Here is a 19,153-nt window from a genome sequence, read left to right on the forward strand (position 1 = left end):
ATCCAGGGCTGCCGGGGGGGCCCAGAGACCCCTTTTCCCACCCGACCCGGGGTTATCGAGGGAGATGTGTGTAATTGCCCTGTCAGGCAGCTGAAAGGCGCTCGCCTTTAGCTGATGCCACTTCAAAATGAAATTCTTTCTTTGGCATGGCTATGTCTGATATGCAGGCATCAAAGGGGAGGCAGCAGGTCGCCGATGCCCCAGGCCACACATTTCCCTTCTAAAGGCAGAATGAGAGTGTCAGCTCGGGGCCGAGGGGGCCCCGGAGACCCAACACCCATCATTCCTCCATGGGGTGCTGGGAGCCTGGGAGGACCCCCCCAGCACCCGGAGACACCCGAGAGCTCTCCGGCAGTGGATGGGACCCTGTGGCCTGAACACCACTGGGATGGAGGGGTGGGAAAGTCTCACTGGCACAGAGGAGGTCGAGGGCTGGGGTTTTTTCATTCCGAGAGAACCACAGGGCCACGCTCGCCTCCCCCCCGCAGCTCCCATCTCCTCTCTCCACCTGCACTCTTCAGGGAGCCAAGGCTTTTGGCAAGCTTTCCGCTCCAGTTTTTATTGGTTTCAACTAAGCTGCCCCTTTCGGAGGGTTGGAAAGCTTCAATCGTTAAAGGAAAAGAAGAAAAAAGAAGAAAAAAAGAAAGCATCACACACCCTCACCCTGCTGCCACCTCCCCACTCCCACGACGGCCCCACACCACCCATTCCAGGCACAGCTCCCTATTTTCCAAGCCAAACACAGCCCCTCCAATACATTTGAGGCAGGGTTTTCAAGGCCCTGGATACCTCCAACTGTACCTGCTTGGCTCCAATCACCTTCCTGCTCGGAAGCAATTTAGAAAGGACACAGCACAGGTAGCTATTAGCTAACACATATTTAACTGCTCCAGATATCTTTTTTTTTTTTTTTTTTTTGGCATTGTAATGGAGCGATTTGATCTTCAAAGGACCCGTGGAAACCTTTGAAGCTTCCCAATCTCCAGTGGGGAGGGGAGGAGAGGGGGAAAATGTTAATAGTTTTAAAACCTGGGGAACCCTGAAGTCAGAGAAAGGGTATAAAACCCAGCAGGTTTAGCATAAAGCCCTCAGGTAAATCTTCACCTTCTTTTCAAATGCATTTTTGGTGGGTTGCTTTGGAAAGGCTTGGGCCAGGTTAGCAAGGTCGGCTCTATTCCCAGCGGCTCTTAAATCCCCAGGGACCCTCATCTCCCACGAGGCACAGCCCCAGCACCGGGGCACCCGAAGTACCTTGGTGAGAAACAGAAAGACTAAAGTTTGCAAAGCCTTTAAATGAAAAAAGGATGGGGGAAAAGGAGTGAAGGAGGAGGGGGTAAGAAGATAAGGAGACAAGATAAACTCCCGGCTGCACTCCCAGCCAGCACAGCCTCAGCAGCACCCTGAGAGGCGAGACACAAAATGCATTTACCTTTAAAATAATGACTCATTTTATTTTTTTCTTTTAATATGTAGTTATAAATATATTTTGTCAAAATATATGATCATTATTGTCAAAAACATTTGCACATAAAGTCATAAATAAGGTCAAGGTGAACGTTTAGTTTAGAGAAGAGTCCAGCTATAGCAAGCAGTTCTGGGGTAGGACGGAAGGGAGAGAGAAGGGGAGGAGAGGGCGGTGGGGAAGGGGGTCAGCGGCACCCGCACCCCTCCACCACCATCTCCTGGTAGTTTTTCAGGACCACCTTGTCATACTCATCCAGGTAGAGCATGGAGATGGCGCTGAGCTCCGTGGGCACACAGCAGGCCTTGGGAATGCTGGAGTTCACGGAGTTCACCAGCGTCTGCACGATGGCATGGTTCGTGGAGTTGAGGTGGTCGGCCAGAGGGAAGGGGCAGTCCCCGTGGCAGTAAAACGCCTGGTACCCCGGGGGTGCCACGATCCAGTCGTTCCAGCCCACGTCGCTGAAATCCACATAGAGGGCATGGCGGCGGCAGTTTTTTTTGTTCTTGCGGGAACGCTGGTGCTTGGGGCTCCGGCGGGCTCTGCGGGTCAGCGCGTGGCCTCGCCCGTCGTGCCCAAAAGTGACCAGGAGCGGCCTGAGCTGCGCCCAGTCCCCGCGCCCTTGAGGTAAAGATCGGCTAATCCTGACGTGTTTGCCCTGATGAGTCTGTGCGTGGTGGAGGTGGGTAACCTCGATCACCAGCCCGTGGTTCGGCTGCTTGTCCTTGGTCCACCGGATCACGGCCGGGCTCACATCAAAGGTCTCCCAGCGCGTCACGTTGTGGTGCACCAGCCGCGTGTCCAGCAGGCGCGTAATGGCCTGGGCGCGCTCTGACAGCGGCTTCATCACTTCATAAATGTTTATCCGGTGGAAGCCCCTCTCCCACGCCGCGCTCGGCTCCTCCACCTGCTCCCGGTACAGCCGCAGCTCCGCCGAGGAGATCACCTCGTTTTCCGGCACGCTGCTGAGGTTGAAGACGAAGCGGATCCGGGGCGCCTCGCTGGGACCCGGGACGGTCTCCAGGTGCTCTGGAGGGGAGCAGGGAGGGGGGGAAGTGGTAAGACAAGCAAACGAGCACGTCAGCCTCGGGGCACTCAGCCACGGCCCCGGCACAGCCACAGCTCACACCCACGCTTCACCTGCCCGGCAGCCACCGGCTCCTCTCCGCTCCCCCACGCATCCCTCCCGGCCAGACCGGAGCAGCTCCTGCCCGGCACCGCTCCTGCCCCGGCACCGCTCCTGCCCCGGCACCGCTCCTGCCCCGGCACCGCTGGCTCACCCGCACCTGGAGCAGTCCACCCCTTCCCATCTCGCCTCCCCGCTCAGGGAGACTTTTTCCCTTTAGCTTTTTCCCCTTTTGCTTTTCCTTCCCCCGCCTCTCCAAAATCATCTCCCCGGCGAGATGCGGTGCCACGGAGCACAGAGGTGCCTTGTTATGGGGGGCAGGGGGAAAAAGAGAAGCAAATTCCAACGCAGTAATGATGCGGCTGGATTAATAATTCAGATTTACTTTGGAAAAGAAACATCCGCTAGGAAACATTTGGATCAGATTACAAGGGTCTATTGAATAAACCTTATAAACACACAGCTGTAAGTATTAAATTCGAGTCGGGGTTTGGGGGGATCTTTTTTTTTTTTTCTTTTTTTCTTAAGAGTAAAAGCAGGCAGCAATTGCTTTGATAGTTCAAAAGAAACACTCCAGGGGCGAGATCCCGCCCTCGCTTTACTCCCGCATCCGATCCAGAGCCATTAAATCCACGCGAGCCCAGGGAGTGACCCCGAGGCAGAGGCACCGAAGGAAACTCACTGTTGTCAACAGAAGCAAAAGCACTTCAAAATATGGTCAAGCTCGGGTTAAGCACAGGATGCTGGAAAAAATACCGAGCAGCACGCCTGTCACCCACACACGGCAGGCTTGGGGGGGTGGCTTTCCTCCCATAAATTTAGGGCCGGGCACGTCCTGCTTCTAAAGGCATTTGTGAGCTTCCAAACGCAAGGAAATCCCGATCGCTACCGGGACTGGGAATTTACCGCCTCCCATCACTGACCTTCATGGTGGAAGCTCCTCACGGTGTTTGCCCGGCTGGTCGATCGCTCAGGGTACTGCAGGCTAATTTCCTGGAGGCTTTCCTCCTCTTCTCCGGACTGGAGTCGATAGAGATCCAGCATGTAACTAGGAATGACGGCTGACTTGCTGGGCTGAGGCCGCCTTCGCAGCCCAAACATCTGCAGCAGAGTTGTTTCGAAACCCCGCAAGAGTTCATGGCTTTGGGCAGAGCGGCGTCCGGATCCGGCTTGTCCCTGAAGCTCTGCCACTTTCTTCCTGCCGGTCTCAGGGATCAGGCTAGCATGGTTAGTACCTCCTAGAAGGACTTGGCATAGTAGGATGACCATCAGCATTCGGTTACCAGGAATCATGGTGTCTCTGGGGTGTAAAAAACGCGACAACAAACAAGAAGGATAGTCAGGATGAGAAGCGAAACCCCCCTCCTCTTCCGAATAAACTTTAAAATAATAATAATAGTAGTAGTAATAATAACAATAAATGGCAAAAGGACACGGGGAGCAGCCCCCATTCGAGCGGCAGCCGGCGCGCCCCGGCGGGCAGGGACCGGCCGCCGGCCCTGGGCTGCCCGCAGCCCCCCTCGGGCAGGCGGGCTCCCGGCGCATCCCGGCGCCGCTGCCCCGCGGCCCCCTCGGGCAGGAGGGTTCCCGGCGCATCCCGGCGCCGCTGCCCCGCCGGGACGGGACGGGAGCGGGACCAGCGGCGGCGGCGCCCGGCGGGGAAGGAAGGGGCGCGCGGCTCGGCGCGCTCTGGAGCCGCGGGTTCGAATCCCGCCGCCGGACCCCGGGAGGGAAACCCGGGATAAGAACCGCATAAAGTTTTTTCCCCTTAAAAAAAAAAAAAATAAAATAAAATAAAGCTCCGCGATGAAAACAAAAAGCGAGGAGCGAGGCGGAGGAAGAAGAGGGCTGTACTCACTGACAGCAAGCAAGGCATATCAGCACAGTCCATGATTCTGGAGAGCCAGCCCGGACCCAGCGCGCCGAAAGCCCCGGGGCAGCGGCTGCCGAGCGCCTCCCGCGATCGCCACCCGGCGCAGTGCAGCCGCCGCCGCCGCCGGCCCCGGTTTTCTGCCGGCCCCGCAGTCACGTGGAGCCGCGCTCGCCGCCAGCCCGGCCCGGCCCGGCCCGGCCCGCCGCCCCCGGCCCGCCCCCGGCCCGGCCCGGCCCCGCGGGGGACGGCCCTGCCCGCCCCGCCGCCAGCGCTCGGGGATTGGGGGGAGCGCGGGGACCCCCGGCGGAGCGGCCGCGCTCGGACCCTCGGGGCGCGGGACGGGGTCGGCGCGGTGCCCCCGGGATCCCCCCGCGCCGCTCAGGTGCATCCCCGGGGGACCGTCCCGCCCCGCCCTGTCCCCGCACGGCCGGGGCGGGGTCCCCGGGGAGGTCGGGGCACCGCGGGGACCCGGCTGGGGAGGGAGACTCGGGACGGGAAACTCGGGAAGCGGCTGTCCCCTGAGGAGAAGGGAGGGAGAGCTTGGGAACGATAAGCAGCTGCGCGGGGAAAGGGACGGCGGCAGAGTGCGGGTTTCTCCTCTGCTCCCACCACCCCCGAGGGTCTCCTCCCGGGGAGTGGGAGCGCGCTGCCAGCACAGGGGCTTATCCCCGGTGCCTGCCGTGGGTTCCCACTCGCCCTCCAGGTTTTCTCATCCTTCTCCCTGACTGCTTGAATAGCCCTCTCCCTCTTTCCACCAGGCCGGGTTCCCGGACCCCCACCTAGGTGTGCAGCGAGCGCCTTCCCAGGCCCGCACGGGCTGTGTATGGCCACAGCTGACTCCAGAGAGGTACGGTATGGCCATAGCTGGCGGCTCCAGAGAGGTACGGACAGGGGTCTCCGGGAAGAAGGATGCTCCCTGCCCCGCAGTTCAACCACAGCATTGCTCTAGGCCAGCTTGGGGCTGAGAATAAGAACCAGACTTCCCAAGGCTTGAGGCTGCTCCCAGGTGGGGGTTTGGGACAGCCTGGTTTGCCATCAGTACACATTAACTGGATGCAATGCTCTCAGGCACAGGATGGGATTCTTGGGGCTGTCCGGTACAGGACCAGGAGCTGGATTTGGTGATCCTTGTTGGGTCCCTTCCAGCTCAGGATATTCTGTGATTCTCTGACACACTGGGGGTGGTGTATGAACAAGGTGTGGAGAAGGCAGCTCTGGGGAAAGGCCCCCTAAATGAAGTGTGATGGGTGCCACATACTTTGGAGACACAGAGTAGACTAAGCAACCCCATGGTAAATAAAGGCAGCTCCACCAGGGCATTAAAATCTGTCCCTTTGTCCTGCTGGGGTATCCCTTTGTGTTGGGCAAACTGTCACCCACAGTGAGAACACTCGGTTAATTTATGAGACCAAAAGATGTGGTCATGGAGTGGCCATGGGAACTCCTAAGCTCATCAATTAACCACAACCAAAAACCAGCTCAAAAACGATGACTGTGGCCACAAACCACGGGGCTGCTGTGCCTGAGCACAGCAAACCCACACCAGCGCCTTGGTGTCCTCCCAGCACTGCCCCAGAGCTCACACACCATCACAGACGCCTTCTTTTCATATTTCACTTTTTTTTTTTTAGCTTAGACCTGACCCATGCATTAGAAAAGCCCAGGGATGTCACCGAAAGGACACGCGCAGATAAAAGGCAGTGCTGACACTGTAATATCTCTGAGTTATTCCTATACCACTCCGAGTTTAAAAGAAACATCTGTTAGCAAGGTATTTGGACTATGAATCCATCAAAATTTGTGAAATATTGCTATCGCCATTTCAAATGTATCACACTGTGTGTTATTCTTAACAAGGAAAAACAATTTTGGGAGTAGCTGCTGTGCAACTTTTTAAAGTTAAATAACATTTTCATTGAAAATACTCCAGTCTATAAACAAAGTTTACATGAGGGCCTGTATAGCACTGTTCCTAAAACAGACCTCTGGACTGGGAAAGGCAACTGGCTCCCTCTTTGTGGGATGTGTTCCCCTCTTTGTCTGAAGACCTCACTTGGGTTTTGTTAGGATCAGAGAGTGGCGGTGCTGGAAATGTTTGTCCCTGAGGAATTCAGTCGCACGGCATCCAGTGCCTGCTCTCCTAAGCCATCCTGTTAAACTGAGATCCCAAAAATTGCTTATGTAACGCTGGTTAACCATGCCCCTGTGCGAGGAGGTGGCCAGCTGGGGCCAGAGAGCCAGGGCAGAGCAGTGTAGTTTGGGCTCTCGTAGGAGGCAAGAGCGTATTTGAGTAGCTCCTTGGTTACTAAGAAGTGTTAGTCATGGGGAAAGCTGTAGTATTTATTCCGTAAAATGTAAATACATAACCCAAACCACAAAGGAATAACCATGGATGGAAATAGTGTAGCGTTTACTGAAGGAGCTGGGCTGACTTTCTACAGAAGCTGTATTTCCTCAGCCCCATAGAGCGTAATTCACCTTGAACGGAGCTTCTGCTCCAGCCCGTGGAGTTACACATCGGCTGAACTCGGTCCAGGCACACTAAACAACCCAGTGTGTTACATATTCCAACCAAAAAAGTGATGCCAAAACGGAGCTAAAAATACAAATGTGGAAGGTTTGAAAAGCAAACACTGCTTAATTCAGCGGTAGATGCAGCATTAAAGATCCAGCACATCAAAAACAGAGAACATTGTGTCTCCACTCAACGCAAGGCTCAGCTCCCCTGATCACACCTCACATGGGTGAGAGGGGACTGATGGTGGTCTTGCCTGTGACCCAGTCCTGGCCTGACTTTGGGATCTGTTGCCAGGTTTTTTCCTCTCTGTCTTCTGTGAGAAACCTTCTGGGAATCTCTGCACCTGGACAGCAAGACCATTGGTCTCCTCTGGAAGCAAAGCACTGGGGCATTGGGGACATCATCCTGCAAAGACTGGCCAGACAAAGGGGTGATTCATCATGTGCAGACCTTGGCTGTGACAGTAGACTTTGTTGGTGGCAGCAAGAAGCCCAGGTGTCCTGGAGCCCCAGTGCCCAGCTCTGCTTGCAGGGGTCATTAGCTGAGGGGCAATTATTTGCTCACTTTTGTTTCAATCGTGGGTTTGCCCAGACATGTTCCTGATAAAATCCCAGCCACTCACATCTGACCCATTTCCAGGTTTTCTGTACTCAGGACCTACCAGCAAGCACTGCAGGTTGAGGTTCAGCACCTCTAGAAATTAGGCCAGCTCTGTTTACAAGGGAAACTTCTCCTCTAATGGCAGCATTTCAGGAGATGCCTCTGGACTCAGACCTTCCCAAACCAGTTCTTGCATCCTATGTTATTTTTAGAGCAGCTGCACCTTTTTGGGCTCTAAAGTTTGCAAACAACCCGCCTTGGGAAAAACAAAAAAGAAAGAAAAAAAAAAACAAGTGAACTTGCCTCACCAGATTTGTGCTTGAGCAGAAACAAGCCTAAAACCATAAATAAATAAATAAATAAATAAATGCCTATGTCAGAGACATTTTAGTGACATGAATTACAGGAGGAGATGCCCATAAGTGTGCTAAGATCAATTCCCTCCTACCCTTTCCTTTCATCTGCCCAAGCTTGTCAATTAAAACAAAGGGAACTGAGCAAACAACTCCAAGGGATTACATTTTCCAAAGTAGCTCTTCACTAAAGAGCCGACTGGTAAAAACAAGTGCAGCTGCTTGAATGGCGAAAGGAACATTTTTTACAACCACTCTGAGATTTTCATGATTTCTCTGAGTGCTTCAGAGCTGGCCTGTTCTACCAGAATGTTCTACCTCCTCTTGAATAAATAAATTCATACTTCTCCTAAAACACAGAACTGGGCCCAGCTTGGACTTTATTTCTGTTTTACATTTAAGTGTCTCTGCCGAGGTGTCAGGACCACGTCTAGAACCACTCCTGAGCTAAGAGGAGAATCAGGTTCAGCACTGCTGTTTTATTCCAAACAGGGTTTTTTTTTTTTTACAAATCCCTCCAAAAACACTGTGTGGGAACATTAAAATAATGCAGTTCTAAAAAGGCAGTCCTTGGTAATCAGACACATGACAGTCAAAACAGTAGGATTGTCTGCTCTTTTCTATTTTTAAGTTTTTAAGGATGATTTTTATTGTTTTGAGAATGCTATTAAAAGGTTGGCTGTCCCACGCAGGGTGAATCTTAAGTTGCTGTTACTTGACTCATTCACTTTGTCACTTTTCAGAGATGCCCAAGAGTGAGCAAGGGTAGGAATGTCACCCCTTGTTGTTCATACAGACACTGTCTGTCTTCTGCCGTGAGAGTGTGAGGTCTCTACCGCTAAATATTGTTCATTTACAGATGACGGGCCTCAACATTCGGAGGTGTGGATCTTTTGGGCTGGACATCAAGAAGAATTCCTTCACAGAAAGGGTGGTTAGGCATTGGAATGGGCTGTCCTGGGAGGGAATGGAATCAGCATCCCTGGAGGTTTCAAGAAATGGCTCAGTGCTCTGGTCTGCTTGGGAAGGTGGTGATCGGTCAGAAGTTGGACCTGGTGATCTTGGAGGTTTTTTCCAACCTTAAAGTTCCTGTGATTTCATGATTAGGGAACACATTCAGCAACACGACTCATAAAATAGAGGGAGAACCATTTTAATGGTCTGTTGTTAAAATTCCCCTGAGCTGTGTTAGAAACACATCTGTTGTAAAATCATCTCCACATCAATGGATTTCCTCGAGGGATGTTACAAGAAGAACACGCACTGATTTCATCCAGCTTTTGGAAAGAATCGCTGCCTTTAGCCCATGTTTGCTTCTGCACTGTGTTGCTCCCCACCCCATCAAAACCTCATCCCTGTGAAGCAAGGAAGACCTCCAGAAGATGAAGGACTCATTCCTCCTGCTCTGCAATTGTGGCTGGTACTAATAAAGCCCATCATTCTCCTAACGAGCGCCGTCCAGCCATGTGGCTACTGGAGACAAGCAGATTCCTTTTGGATCTGATGAATCATGAAGGCTTTTGGAGAATAGCACAGGGCTGGCAGCTCCCTGACCTTACAAACCACTCAGTGTGTCTCTAGCCCTGAGATGTGGCTTTGTCTGACTTCTGCTGTGACTGATATTTCGCTCTCCCTCACAGCCAAAATCTGCAATTCCACACAACCACATAGCACCTCCGGGGTGCCAACATTTGTCTTTGTCCTTTAATTGCAGCTTGAGATCTGCTGCCAGCAGAAACTTTAATGATCTCAAACACTACTACAAGGTGTAAATAAGCAGAGCAGGACAATTGCTGTAGAAATAATTCATGTGAGCTCTACTGGATTTTTAGCAATAGCAAAGGATTTTACTGGTAGGTGTTATAGCAAGTGCTGGGAAATGTCAGCACATGGATGAATTTAGAGTTCATTAATGTGAACATCCTCACCTGAAAGCAGAGAGGAAGGATCCTGCCCAGATCCTTCCCAAGGAGTCCCTCTTGGGAAACATGGCTATGCCCTGTGGCCTCCATCTCCAGCAATAACAAACTGGTGGGGCTCGTTTATACCAGTTGCCTGGTGACAAAGTTCATACTCACAATTAATCATCATTCTTAGAAAGTGCTCACTGAATAAACTTACACAGGGTGTGTGTGAGAGCAGAGCACGAGCCTCCCACAGACACGTGACACTGAAAAGATGGTTTCTGAGGGAAAGGCTCCTGCTCATACTGTCACGGAATATCCTGAGTTGGAAGAGACTCAGAAGGATCAGAGTCCAACTCCTGGCCCTGCACAGACACCCCAACAATCCCACCCTGGGCATCCCTGAGAGCATTGTCCAAACACTTCTGGAGCTCTGGCAGCCTTGGGGCTGTGGCCATTCCCCTGGGCAGTGCCCAGCACCCTCTGGGGGAAGAGCCTTTTCCTGATACCCAGTCTAAACCTGACACAGCTGCAGTCCTTCCTGACAAACCTTTCAGCAGGACCTACTCCAGCCCAGAATGGCAAGGCTCTCTGTTCTATTATTGATCAAGCAAGCTAACGAGTGAGGTGTTAGCTGGGTTTATTTTCAATTAGAGACGTTCTTACTTACTATTACCTGCTCTACCTCGTTGTGGGGCAATAAAAAAAACACTTGTAAGCAGAATCAAAGCCCACCTTCTGCCCCAAATAACCATGACCCAAAAGTACTTGAGCGGGGATGCAGTTTGTGTCAACAGTAGTGAAACCTGATTTCATTTTTGGCTTTTTTCTACATAAGCAATTATCTGTTTTCCTCTTCCCTGCTTCCATCATGCACAGACACTGACTCAGCAGCCCAAAGGAGGCCTACTCCAACCTGGGAAGTTCAAAGGTGATAGATTTGGTGCAGAGCTACAAGTACTGGGATGCCTAAAGGAAGGTTGTCCTAGTGATGAAGGACCTGATTTGGACTTCAGAAGGTCTAGGTTCAGCTTTGTGCTTCTGTGACAGTGGCTGAATCATCAGGAATCTACTTTATCCAAGTGGTTAGGAGTATATTAAACAGTGAAGAGTAATTAAGAAGAGGCAATTAGAACTAAAAGCAGGTCAGAGCCTCCATTCTGGAAGAACAAGAGTATTTTGCACCCTTCTCAGAAATAAATAAAAAATAAACATTACTTCTGAAGAGGTCCTCAATTTCCATCCCAACAAACAAAAGGCTTTTAAACCATTTCAGTGGGACTCCAACTCCTGGGAAAATACTGGATGAGTAACAGGATATGGAGACTCTGTATGATCTCTCACTGACAGCGTGTGGAACAAAAATTGTACTGCCCTGTCCATCAGTGGAGAGACCCTGGTGATTCACTGTCACCCATGGCAGAGGAAGAGGAAGGAGAAGGAGAAGGAGGAAGAGAAGGAGAAGGATGAGAAGGAGAAGGAGAAGGAGAAGGAGAAGGAGAAGGAGAAGGAGAAGGAGAAGGAGAAGGAGAAGGAGAAGAATGAGAATGAGAATGAGAATGAGAAGAAAAAGAAGGAGGAGAAAAATTAAAAGAAAAAGAAGAAGGAGGAGAATAGGAGGAAGAAGGGAAGAAGAAGCAAAACTGAATATGCCTGGAAACGAGAGATTAAACACATTGTAGTCAGAGCTGGGTTTCCAGCATTTTTCAGAAATACTCATCAGGGCTTTACATTACTGGCTGGCAGCCACGTGGCCTGTGAACTGAAGGGAGGCCAATTTCTTGACCTGCAGGTTTCAATGCAAAGACAGTCTGTCCTCTCTGATACCTTATCCAAACGATGTGGGCAAACCAGCGTCGTACGTGCGTTCCGTGCGTGTCTGATCCCACAGGCAAACCAGCCTTTCTATTTCTATTTCCTAAAATATCAGCCACCAAATAGCTTACAGAGGGATAAAACTGAAGAACAGGGTCAAATAAAAAAATAAAAAAGGAGGAGAGGGACTTTTAGAAAGGAATATCTAAAAGTCAGTTTGAAGAGAAAAAAAGTGAAATGGCAAAAAATGAGTGAGTCTGGAGACAGCTCATATCTCTCTCTTGCATATGAAGGGACCTTGGAAGTGAGGGGGTGCTCACCTCCACAGAGGTCCACCTGGGCAGAGGGTTTACAGAGCCAGACCCCAGAAGATCAGCAGGAACGTAGAACAGGAGAGAAAACTGATATGGAAAAGAAGTGAAAACCAAGAAGGCAAATTCAGACTGGGCAAAGGGCCAAGGCAAGGCCAAGTGCAATTCTAGAAAACAGGACTGGAGCCAGAGGCACCAAGGTGTCATGACAGGCCCGCACTGGTCTGCAATTACAACCCAGGATGATGCACCTGCCAGGAGCACAGCATCACCCAGACAGGATGAGAAATAGGCTTAAAACAAGATTTTTGAACAAAAGGCTCAGGATGGAGGGCCTGAACTAGCAGTTTCTACTTGTGCAGGATCTGGAGTTAGCATAAGGCTGGTATCTCCCAGTAGCAGCCCCCTGGGCACACAGGAGTTACACTTTGAGTCAGGGAAAGCAGAACTAAGTTAGAACAGTTTCCCTGAGGACCTGTTTGTTCCCCTGGCTTCACCCTGCATTCCTGCTTCTTCCACCTCTGTCCTGCTGACTGTGCTGCCTTTTCCCACCTTCTGTACACATACCTGATAGAGCAGCAAGCCTCAGAACCAGGTATTGTACGCAGCACCACACCCCAATTCGAAGAAATATTGCAAAAAGCAAATGTGCAATGTCATTTATAAAACTGGCATCAGCTCACAAATGTTCCTCACAAAGACCCAACACTGAGGTTACTCCATGGCTGCCAGAAAGTCACCTGTCCTGTCTCCAGAGGCCTCAGCAAGTCACTTCATCTCCATCACTCTTTCCCTACATAGCAGTTAGGTGCAAAGTGGTGCAGGAATCCTGATGCCTGTCCTCTCCAGCCCAGGCTGAGAAGCTGAGTGGTGTTGGGGCTTCCAGGATAAAAATGAAGTGGATTAAGGCAGATGTTTGAAGAGCAGAGGATAAAATGAGAAGGTCAAAGAGGACTTAGAGTCCATGAATATTGCCTTGAGTCAGGGATAGTGGAGACAAACCCCAGATCCAAAATACCAAGGTGAGATTGATGGAATCTCTCTCAGGGTGGTGCTACGAGGAGAGCTTGGACTTGCAAAGCTGTTGTGTGAATTTTTTCCCTCTCTTGGGACCACTGGCTGCTCCCAGAACAGCCACCATCCTTTTTCACAGGTTCCCCAACTGTTAAAACACCAGGAGTCCAGGATGAGACCACCACAGGAGGTGCCTTGATATGGATGGCACAACTGGATCACTTCCATCGTGTTTTCTACTGGAGGAGAGGGACGGGAAGCAGATTCCTGAAGGTATCTATGGAGTTGAGAATGGCTATGACCTGGGGGCTGAGAAAGAGTCACCAGAACTTTGGAGACCCAAACACTGTGTCTATGCTTGCAGGAGGTACACAGCTCCAATGTCTTGGAGTATCTCCCAATTCACTCTCAACCCTTTCCAGAATACAGAGAATTTACCTCACCCAGCATCCTCCCTTCCCTGTCCACACAGGATCACCCCAGGCCTTTTACCCAAGGATCCCTTTTGCACAGGATCACCTTTTACCCAAAACAGCAAAACTCAAAGCCCAGTCTGAAAAAAACACCAAACCTAAAACCTGAAATGAAACCCAAAAACACAGCAGTGTACAAAAGGCATTTTTAAAACAGAAACTGACTGAAGGCTGGGCTCTGTTCTGTTGCTTGAGGCATGTAAATGCTCTATTCATACATTTCAAACTCCTCCCAGCAACAGAGCTCCCAAAACACTTTGTGTCTCTGGGGTGAGCAGCTTCATGTCTCCCATGGCAGAGGGCACACACAGTGATCTGGCTCGCGTTACTGAGCAGGATCAGATGATAGATGAAGATCCATGATACTGAGCAGCAGCTCACAGGTCAAAGTCTTTCCCTTCTGTCTGAAAATCCTCCTGCACCTTTCTTTCCCAAAGTAAGTGGAAGCCCTTCATTCTCCAAAGGCTTTTGTTGCTACCAAGCTTTATGTACTTACACATCCCTGCTAGAACAAGACTTCAGCACAAGAGAATTGGCACAGTATGTTCCAGCTCATATAATTTTATTTACTTTTTGTTATACTAAAATCTTTTGTAAAACTGTTGATTCTACTGCCCCATGAGAGGTGAATTGTAAATCCAGCCAAAAAAATCCTGCCCCACATCCCTGCATCTTAGAAAACGTAGGTTTGTTACTTTTCAGTCTCTTTGTATGCTGTTAGATTTTCTCTCTGTAATTTTATGCTGCTCAGGCACCTAATGACCTAAGTGGTCCCAGGAGAGAGGAATTGGCTTCCTCTAAGAAAAAAAAAAAAATAACAAAAGAAGGGGTGTTTATTTGCAATTTACCTTACCTGACTTGTTTAAAGTGTTATCAGAATGCAAGCACCTACTTTCTTCTCTTCATTTTCAGTCGATATCCAAGATTTGCTTGAATTGAGAATGTCTAAAGCCTCAGGCATGATCCTGGGTGTTCTCAAGACTTAAATGCCACTGCTTAAAGAGTTAAAGATCTAGATGGCTGCACTAAGAGGATGATAAACTAATCACTCACTCACTGCTGGTGAGCCTGGTGTCATTTACTGAAACATGGAATGCATTTAACAACGTAAGAGAAACTCCATGCAGTGCAAAAGCCAAAGATTATTGTTAGATTGTCAGGGTTTACTTTGGAGAAAGTCCTCAGTCTAATTACCTACGTTTAAGCAACAGAAGTATTTTTGCCCTCATTGAAGAAGTTCACATTTTCCTTTCAAGCCAATGGGTGGTTTGGGGTTTTTTTAATGCTACTAAGGATTGCAGAGTCTGTTCAGGGGGCTACAAAAATTTAAGACAGGGACTAGGTAGAAGAAGTAATTCTTCCAGGAAGCAAGTAAAAAATGTTTCCTATCGTCATAATCATGAGAAAAGTAGAAATAAAAATTAGACTACTAGTACTGAACATTTACCTACTGGTTTGTGTCTTCCAGTTCTGTGAAATGGCTGGAAAGAAAAGGACAGCTCTTGGCCCTCAACAGAAATGCATATTTGAAAGCCACACTCTTTTTTAATGCTATTGGAAAAAAATACTTTAAATCCTTTTCACTGCAATCTCTGAGCCTTGAAGGAAAAGAAAGAGCAGGTCCAACATTTTGGTTTTGCACTTTTTGCACCAGAATTTGGTGAATATTGGCAGTTTTTCTTAAAATGAGATCTTAGTTAAAGATCAAGATACCAAACATGAATAAAACGTCAAAGGGATTTTGTGGCACTCACCCAGTGGGCATCCAAACTGCAAGTATCACTTTATTCTCTTTTACTCTATTAAACTTCAACTCCCTTGTGTGAGCAGTTGGTACAGGACCCTTTCCCAGCACACCAAATCCCAGAGCTACTCCCAGTGGATGCCACCAGAAGATTTTTGTTGATAGGAAAGCAAGGCCTGGAGTGACAGAGCCAAATGAAGGAGTGACCATAACTCATCGTTGTGGATCAGTGTCACTTTGACCCAGCAAACATGGGCAAAACCAGGCAGTGCAGTGACATCAACATGTCCTGGCAGCCAAAGCAGCCTCCTGAGACTCTGGCTGGGTGCTCTGATGTGGCCATTGCATATCCCTGCACGCCAGTGTCAGTCTGACTCGATAAACACAGGTAATAAAAGCAGAGGAAGCAACACCAGCTTAGCAAGTGTTAACTGCTTACCCGTTCTCCAGAGACTCACAGTGGGCACTCTGCTCCCCAGCTCGGACAAAGCTTGTCCCATGGCTCTGCTGCTGTGACCCAAATGACTTCTGACGAGAAGGAGGAGGAGGCAGAAACACCTTCTAATGACACCTGCCTTCATGACAAGCCTGGCAAGACAGCACATGATCATTTTCCCTGCTGGGTGATGGCTGGTGGCTCAGGCAGTTCTGCTGACCTCGGTTAGGGCAGTCTCTGAAGAAGAAAGCAAAGCTCCAGCCTGAATCAAAGGATCAAAATCCAGCTGTATAGGTGGAAATTCAACTGATCAAACAGAGATGTCTTCAGCATCGTCCTGAATTGAACATCAAAAATAGATCAGATTGTTCTCAAGCAGTGGCTATTTTCCTGCACACCTAAAAGGAGAATCCAAATGAGTAAGTCAGGTGTTGCTGTGCACACTGTAAAGATCTAAAGGCAGCAAAGAGAAATGCTATTCAAAGGAACCTGCTCTTCCTGTTGTGTAAACCTCTCCCTCTACAAAGAGGCAACATTTTCCCTAGGAACTGTGTGACAACACTTGCTTCACTGCACTGCATGAAAGAGAGAGCAAACACTTTGAGATCAGTGGGACCAAAACATGGGTTTTTTTACAAGGGCATGGAGTGACAGGACAAGGGGGAATGACTTTAAACTGACAGAAGTCATGGTCAGATTAGAGAGTAGTAAGAATTTCTTCCCTGTGAGGGTGGGGAGGCCCTGGCACAGGGTGCCCAGAGAAGCTGGGGCTGCCCCTGGATCCCTGGAAGTGTCCAAGGCCAGGCTGGACGGGGCTTGGAGCACCCTGGGCTAGTGGAAGGTGTCCCTGCCCATGGCAGGGGGATAGAACAAGATGGTCTTTAATGTCCCTTCCATCCCAAACCATTCTAGGAGTCTATAATAAGAACTGGGGAACTTTTGAAATACACTCACAGCTCCACAGACCACAATTGCTACTGCAGAGCAAACTGTTTCTATTTCATCTATACGTGCATGATTTTAGGACTTGAAAAACTGCTGCCCTTGTACTTCTCAGCAGCTAATAAAAACCCTTGTTAGCAACATCTGGATACAAGATAAGGGAACCTTACAAGGAAACATGAGGCATTCAACAGGTTTCTGCAGTGGGTTCTTCGTCGATCCTCTGAGGACTCTGCTCCAAAGTCCGCTGAGGTGTTGGGGTGTTTTTCCACTGACTTCACTGGGCTCCAAACCAAGACCTAAAGCTTCCCTGCTGTGTTTTGGACATTTATTTGTGTTTGATCTGTAATAAGATCTTTCATTTCTCTTATTCCTGTAAAAACAAATAAAGCCAGAGCACAAGAAAGCAACTAAACACATGCTTAGCTTTAAGCATATCCCTAAACCCACTCACTTAAAGTCCTTAATTCTATGGACTCCTGGGAAAGAAAAGCACATGCTTAAAGTTAAACACGTGCTTGGGGTCTTTGCTAATTAGTGATGGCCTTGTGTCTTACAGGGCTCTAAACACTTCTTAGAGCATCTGGGGTTTTAGGGCCCATATGGGAGAAATTACATGGAGACCATCTCAAAAGTGCAACTTTTAGTATTGTATCTGATGCTGGAAGCCTTTCTTTAGTGGCTTTAAGACTGATTCTGTTACAACACCATTTACAACTAGTTGAGGGAAGAGTTTCTTAGATACTTGTAAAAATAAGAATATCTAAAACCAGAATCTCTCCTTGGCTAATACTACAACACCAGCTCATCAGGATGATCAGTCCAATCAACCTAAAACTCCTTTTTGGAATGGATGTGCTTATTGGCATCTCAAGAGCAAAACTGTCTGACTTCAGCCAAGGTTTTGTCCCTGACATCCTTCACTTTGCTTAGAGGATAAGTCTGGCTCTGGAAGACAAGTGAGCCTTTACCTTTGGGTCAGGCAGCAAAAGGAAGAACATTCCCAGTAAACTGCACAGAGCAAGAAGCACTTTTTCTCACTGCACCATGTTTATTTTGGACCTCTGCTAAAGTGTTAGAAGTCTCAGCTATCTTGATCAGACAAGGCCTGAAATGTAACATGTCTGACAGGTCAAATCAGTGTCCTTCCCAGGGAGAGAACATTTGGGAAGTTTCTTCACAAAACACATGCTAGCTCACAGGAAACCTCTCACCTTGTCAGCATCTCCTCCACAAGGACTGAAACTTGTCTTTCTGTGGCTCTTGCACTCTGTCTCTTATATGTTCCTGAACTCTTTTTCAAGGTGCATCAGTGCACTCAGCTTCAGATGCTCTTCGACTTTCAGCTCTCTATTAAATTTTATGCTGTCCCCTGTTTATAGATTAATTGTTCTGGAGGCTGAACAATGAGGCCATGTCCATTAGTGAGGAATCTGGATCAGATGTGAGCACACAACGTTTCTCTCAACTGCCAAAGCACTCAGCCTGGTGCTCCTGCTGGCTTTCCTATTTATACAGCCTGTGGGAAGACAGGTGATATCTGAACCCAGCAGAAAGCCTTCAGAAGAATATTTTTTTTGAAAGAAAAGTGATTGTTTGGATGCTTTACATCATGTGGCTGCAGTGTCTTTGATCTGAAACTAGATTTATCACAGCTTCACACTTACCTCTGAGGAACAGGGAAGTTGTGAGTTGATGCATCAACCATCAGAACCACCACGAACAAAAAGCTGCTCCAGGCTGTGCTTGCCTAGAAGCACCAGCTGCACAGTCCTCCCCAGTCCCAAGTCTAGTTAAACACCTAAAATAACCTCAGCTTGGCCCTTGACATTTTAAGGATGGAAAGGAGGATAAACACAGGGAACTTCTCTTGGATCCTTCTGCAGCCCCAGTTTTTAAGCTGGTGATCTCCTTAACTCTCTGATTCTTCAGTGCCAAAGGCCCAGCTTATAGTAACTGTACAGAATAGATGAAACTTTTGTAAGAGGCATCAGATCCACCTTCTCTCAACCTCAAAACAATAGATGCAAAGCAGAAGGGCCCAGGATGTCCATCCAGTGATAAGATCTTGGATGGTTTTTGCAGCTGAAACAGTCGCACTGGTATTTCCAATGTTCTCTGAGCAGCCCACGTAATAAAGGAGAATTTACAACCAAAAACTCACCAGCATCTTCTGTGCTGAGTCTCCGATTGCATTAAATGTCCTGGAGTTATGATCCACTTTTAAACTACCCTTTGGGGATGACCTACATCACTTGTTGGAGAACAGGGGTTGATATCACTGCAGGCAAGCTGACTGTAGAAAGTCTGCATGAAGGACATACCATACAATTTAAAATTACTCTCTGGTCCCCTGCTCAATGCTTTCCTAGAGACTTCTTTCCCTCCAGCCTGTGGAAATGAAATACTGTCTTCCTTCTGATAGCAAATAGGTAAAAGAGTTTCCCAAGAAAGTTGGGGAAAGAAAATTGTGTTCAATACACTTCCTAAACCCAAAGAAGAATGGAAGGCTGTACTCTCAGTAGACCTCAGAAAATTCACTTCTTTCACCACCAGATGCCTGTTCCCAATGCTAACTCTAA

At 49.0% G+C, this 19,153-nt stretch overlaps 1 protein-coding gene across 1 annotated transcript; it reads right to left on the reverse strand.

The window, feature by feature from the left end:
* Positions 1-1,424: 1,424 nt before the first annotated feature.
* Positions 1,425-4,573, reverse strand: BMP4 (bone morphogenetic protein 4). Its single transcript, XM_048308391.1, has 3 exons — positions 4,447-4,573; positions 3,512-3,888; positions 1,425-2,491 (listed from the first exon to the last, which is right to left on the reverse strand). Exons 2-3 carry the CDS (start codon positions 3,879-3,881, stop codon positions 1,650-1,652), a joined length of 1,212 nt encoding a protein of 403 aa, XP_048164348.1. The 5' UTR covers positions 3,882-3,888; positions 4,447-4,573; the 3' UTR covers positions 1,425-1,649.
* Between the last annotated feature and the right edge of the window lie 14,580 nt (positions 4,574-19,153).

The sequence above is a fragment of the Corvus hawaiiensis genome, chromosome 6, assembly GCF_020740725.1.
Source record: "Corvus hawaiiensis isolate bCorHaw1 chromosome 6, bCorHaw1.pri.cur, whole genome shotgun sequence".
In the NCBI taxonomy this organism is placed as follows: domain Eukaryota; kingdom Metazoa; phylum Chordata; class Aves; order Passeriformes; family Corvidae; genus Corvus; species Corvus hawaiiensis.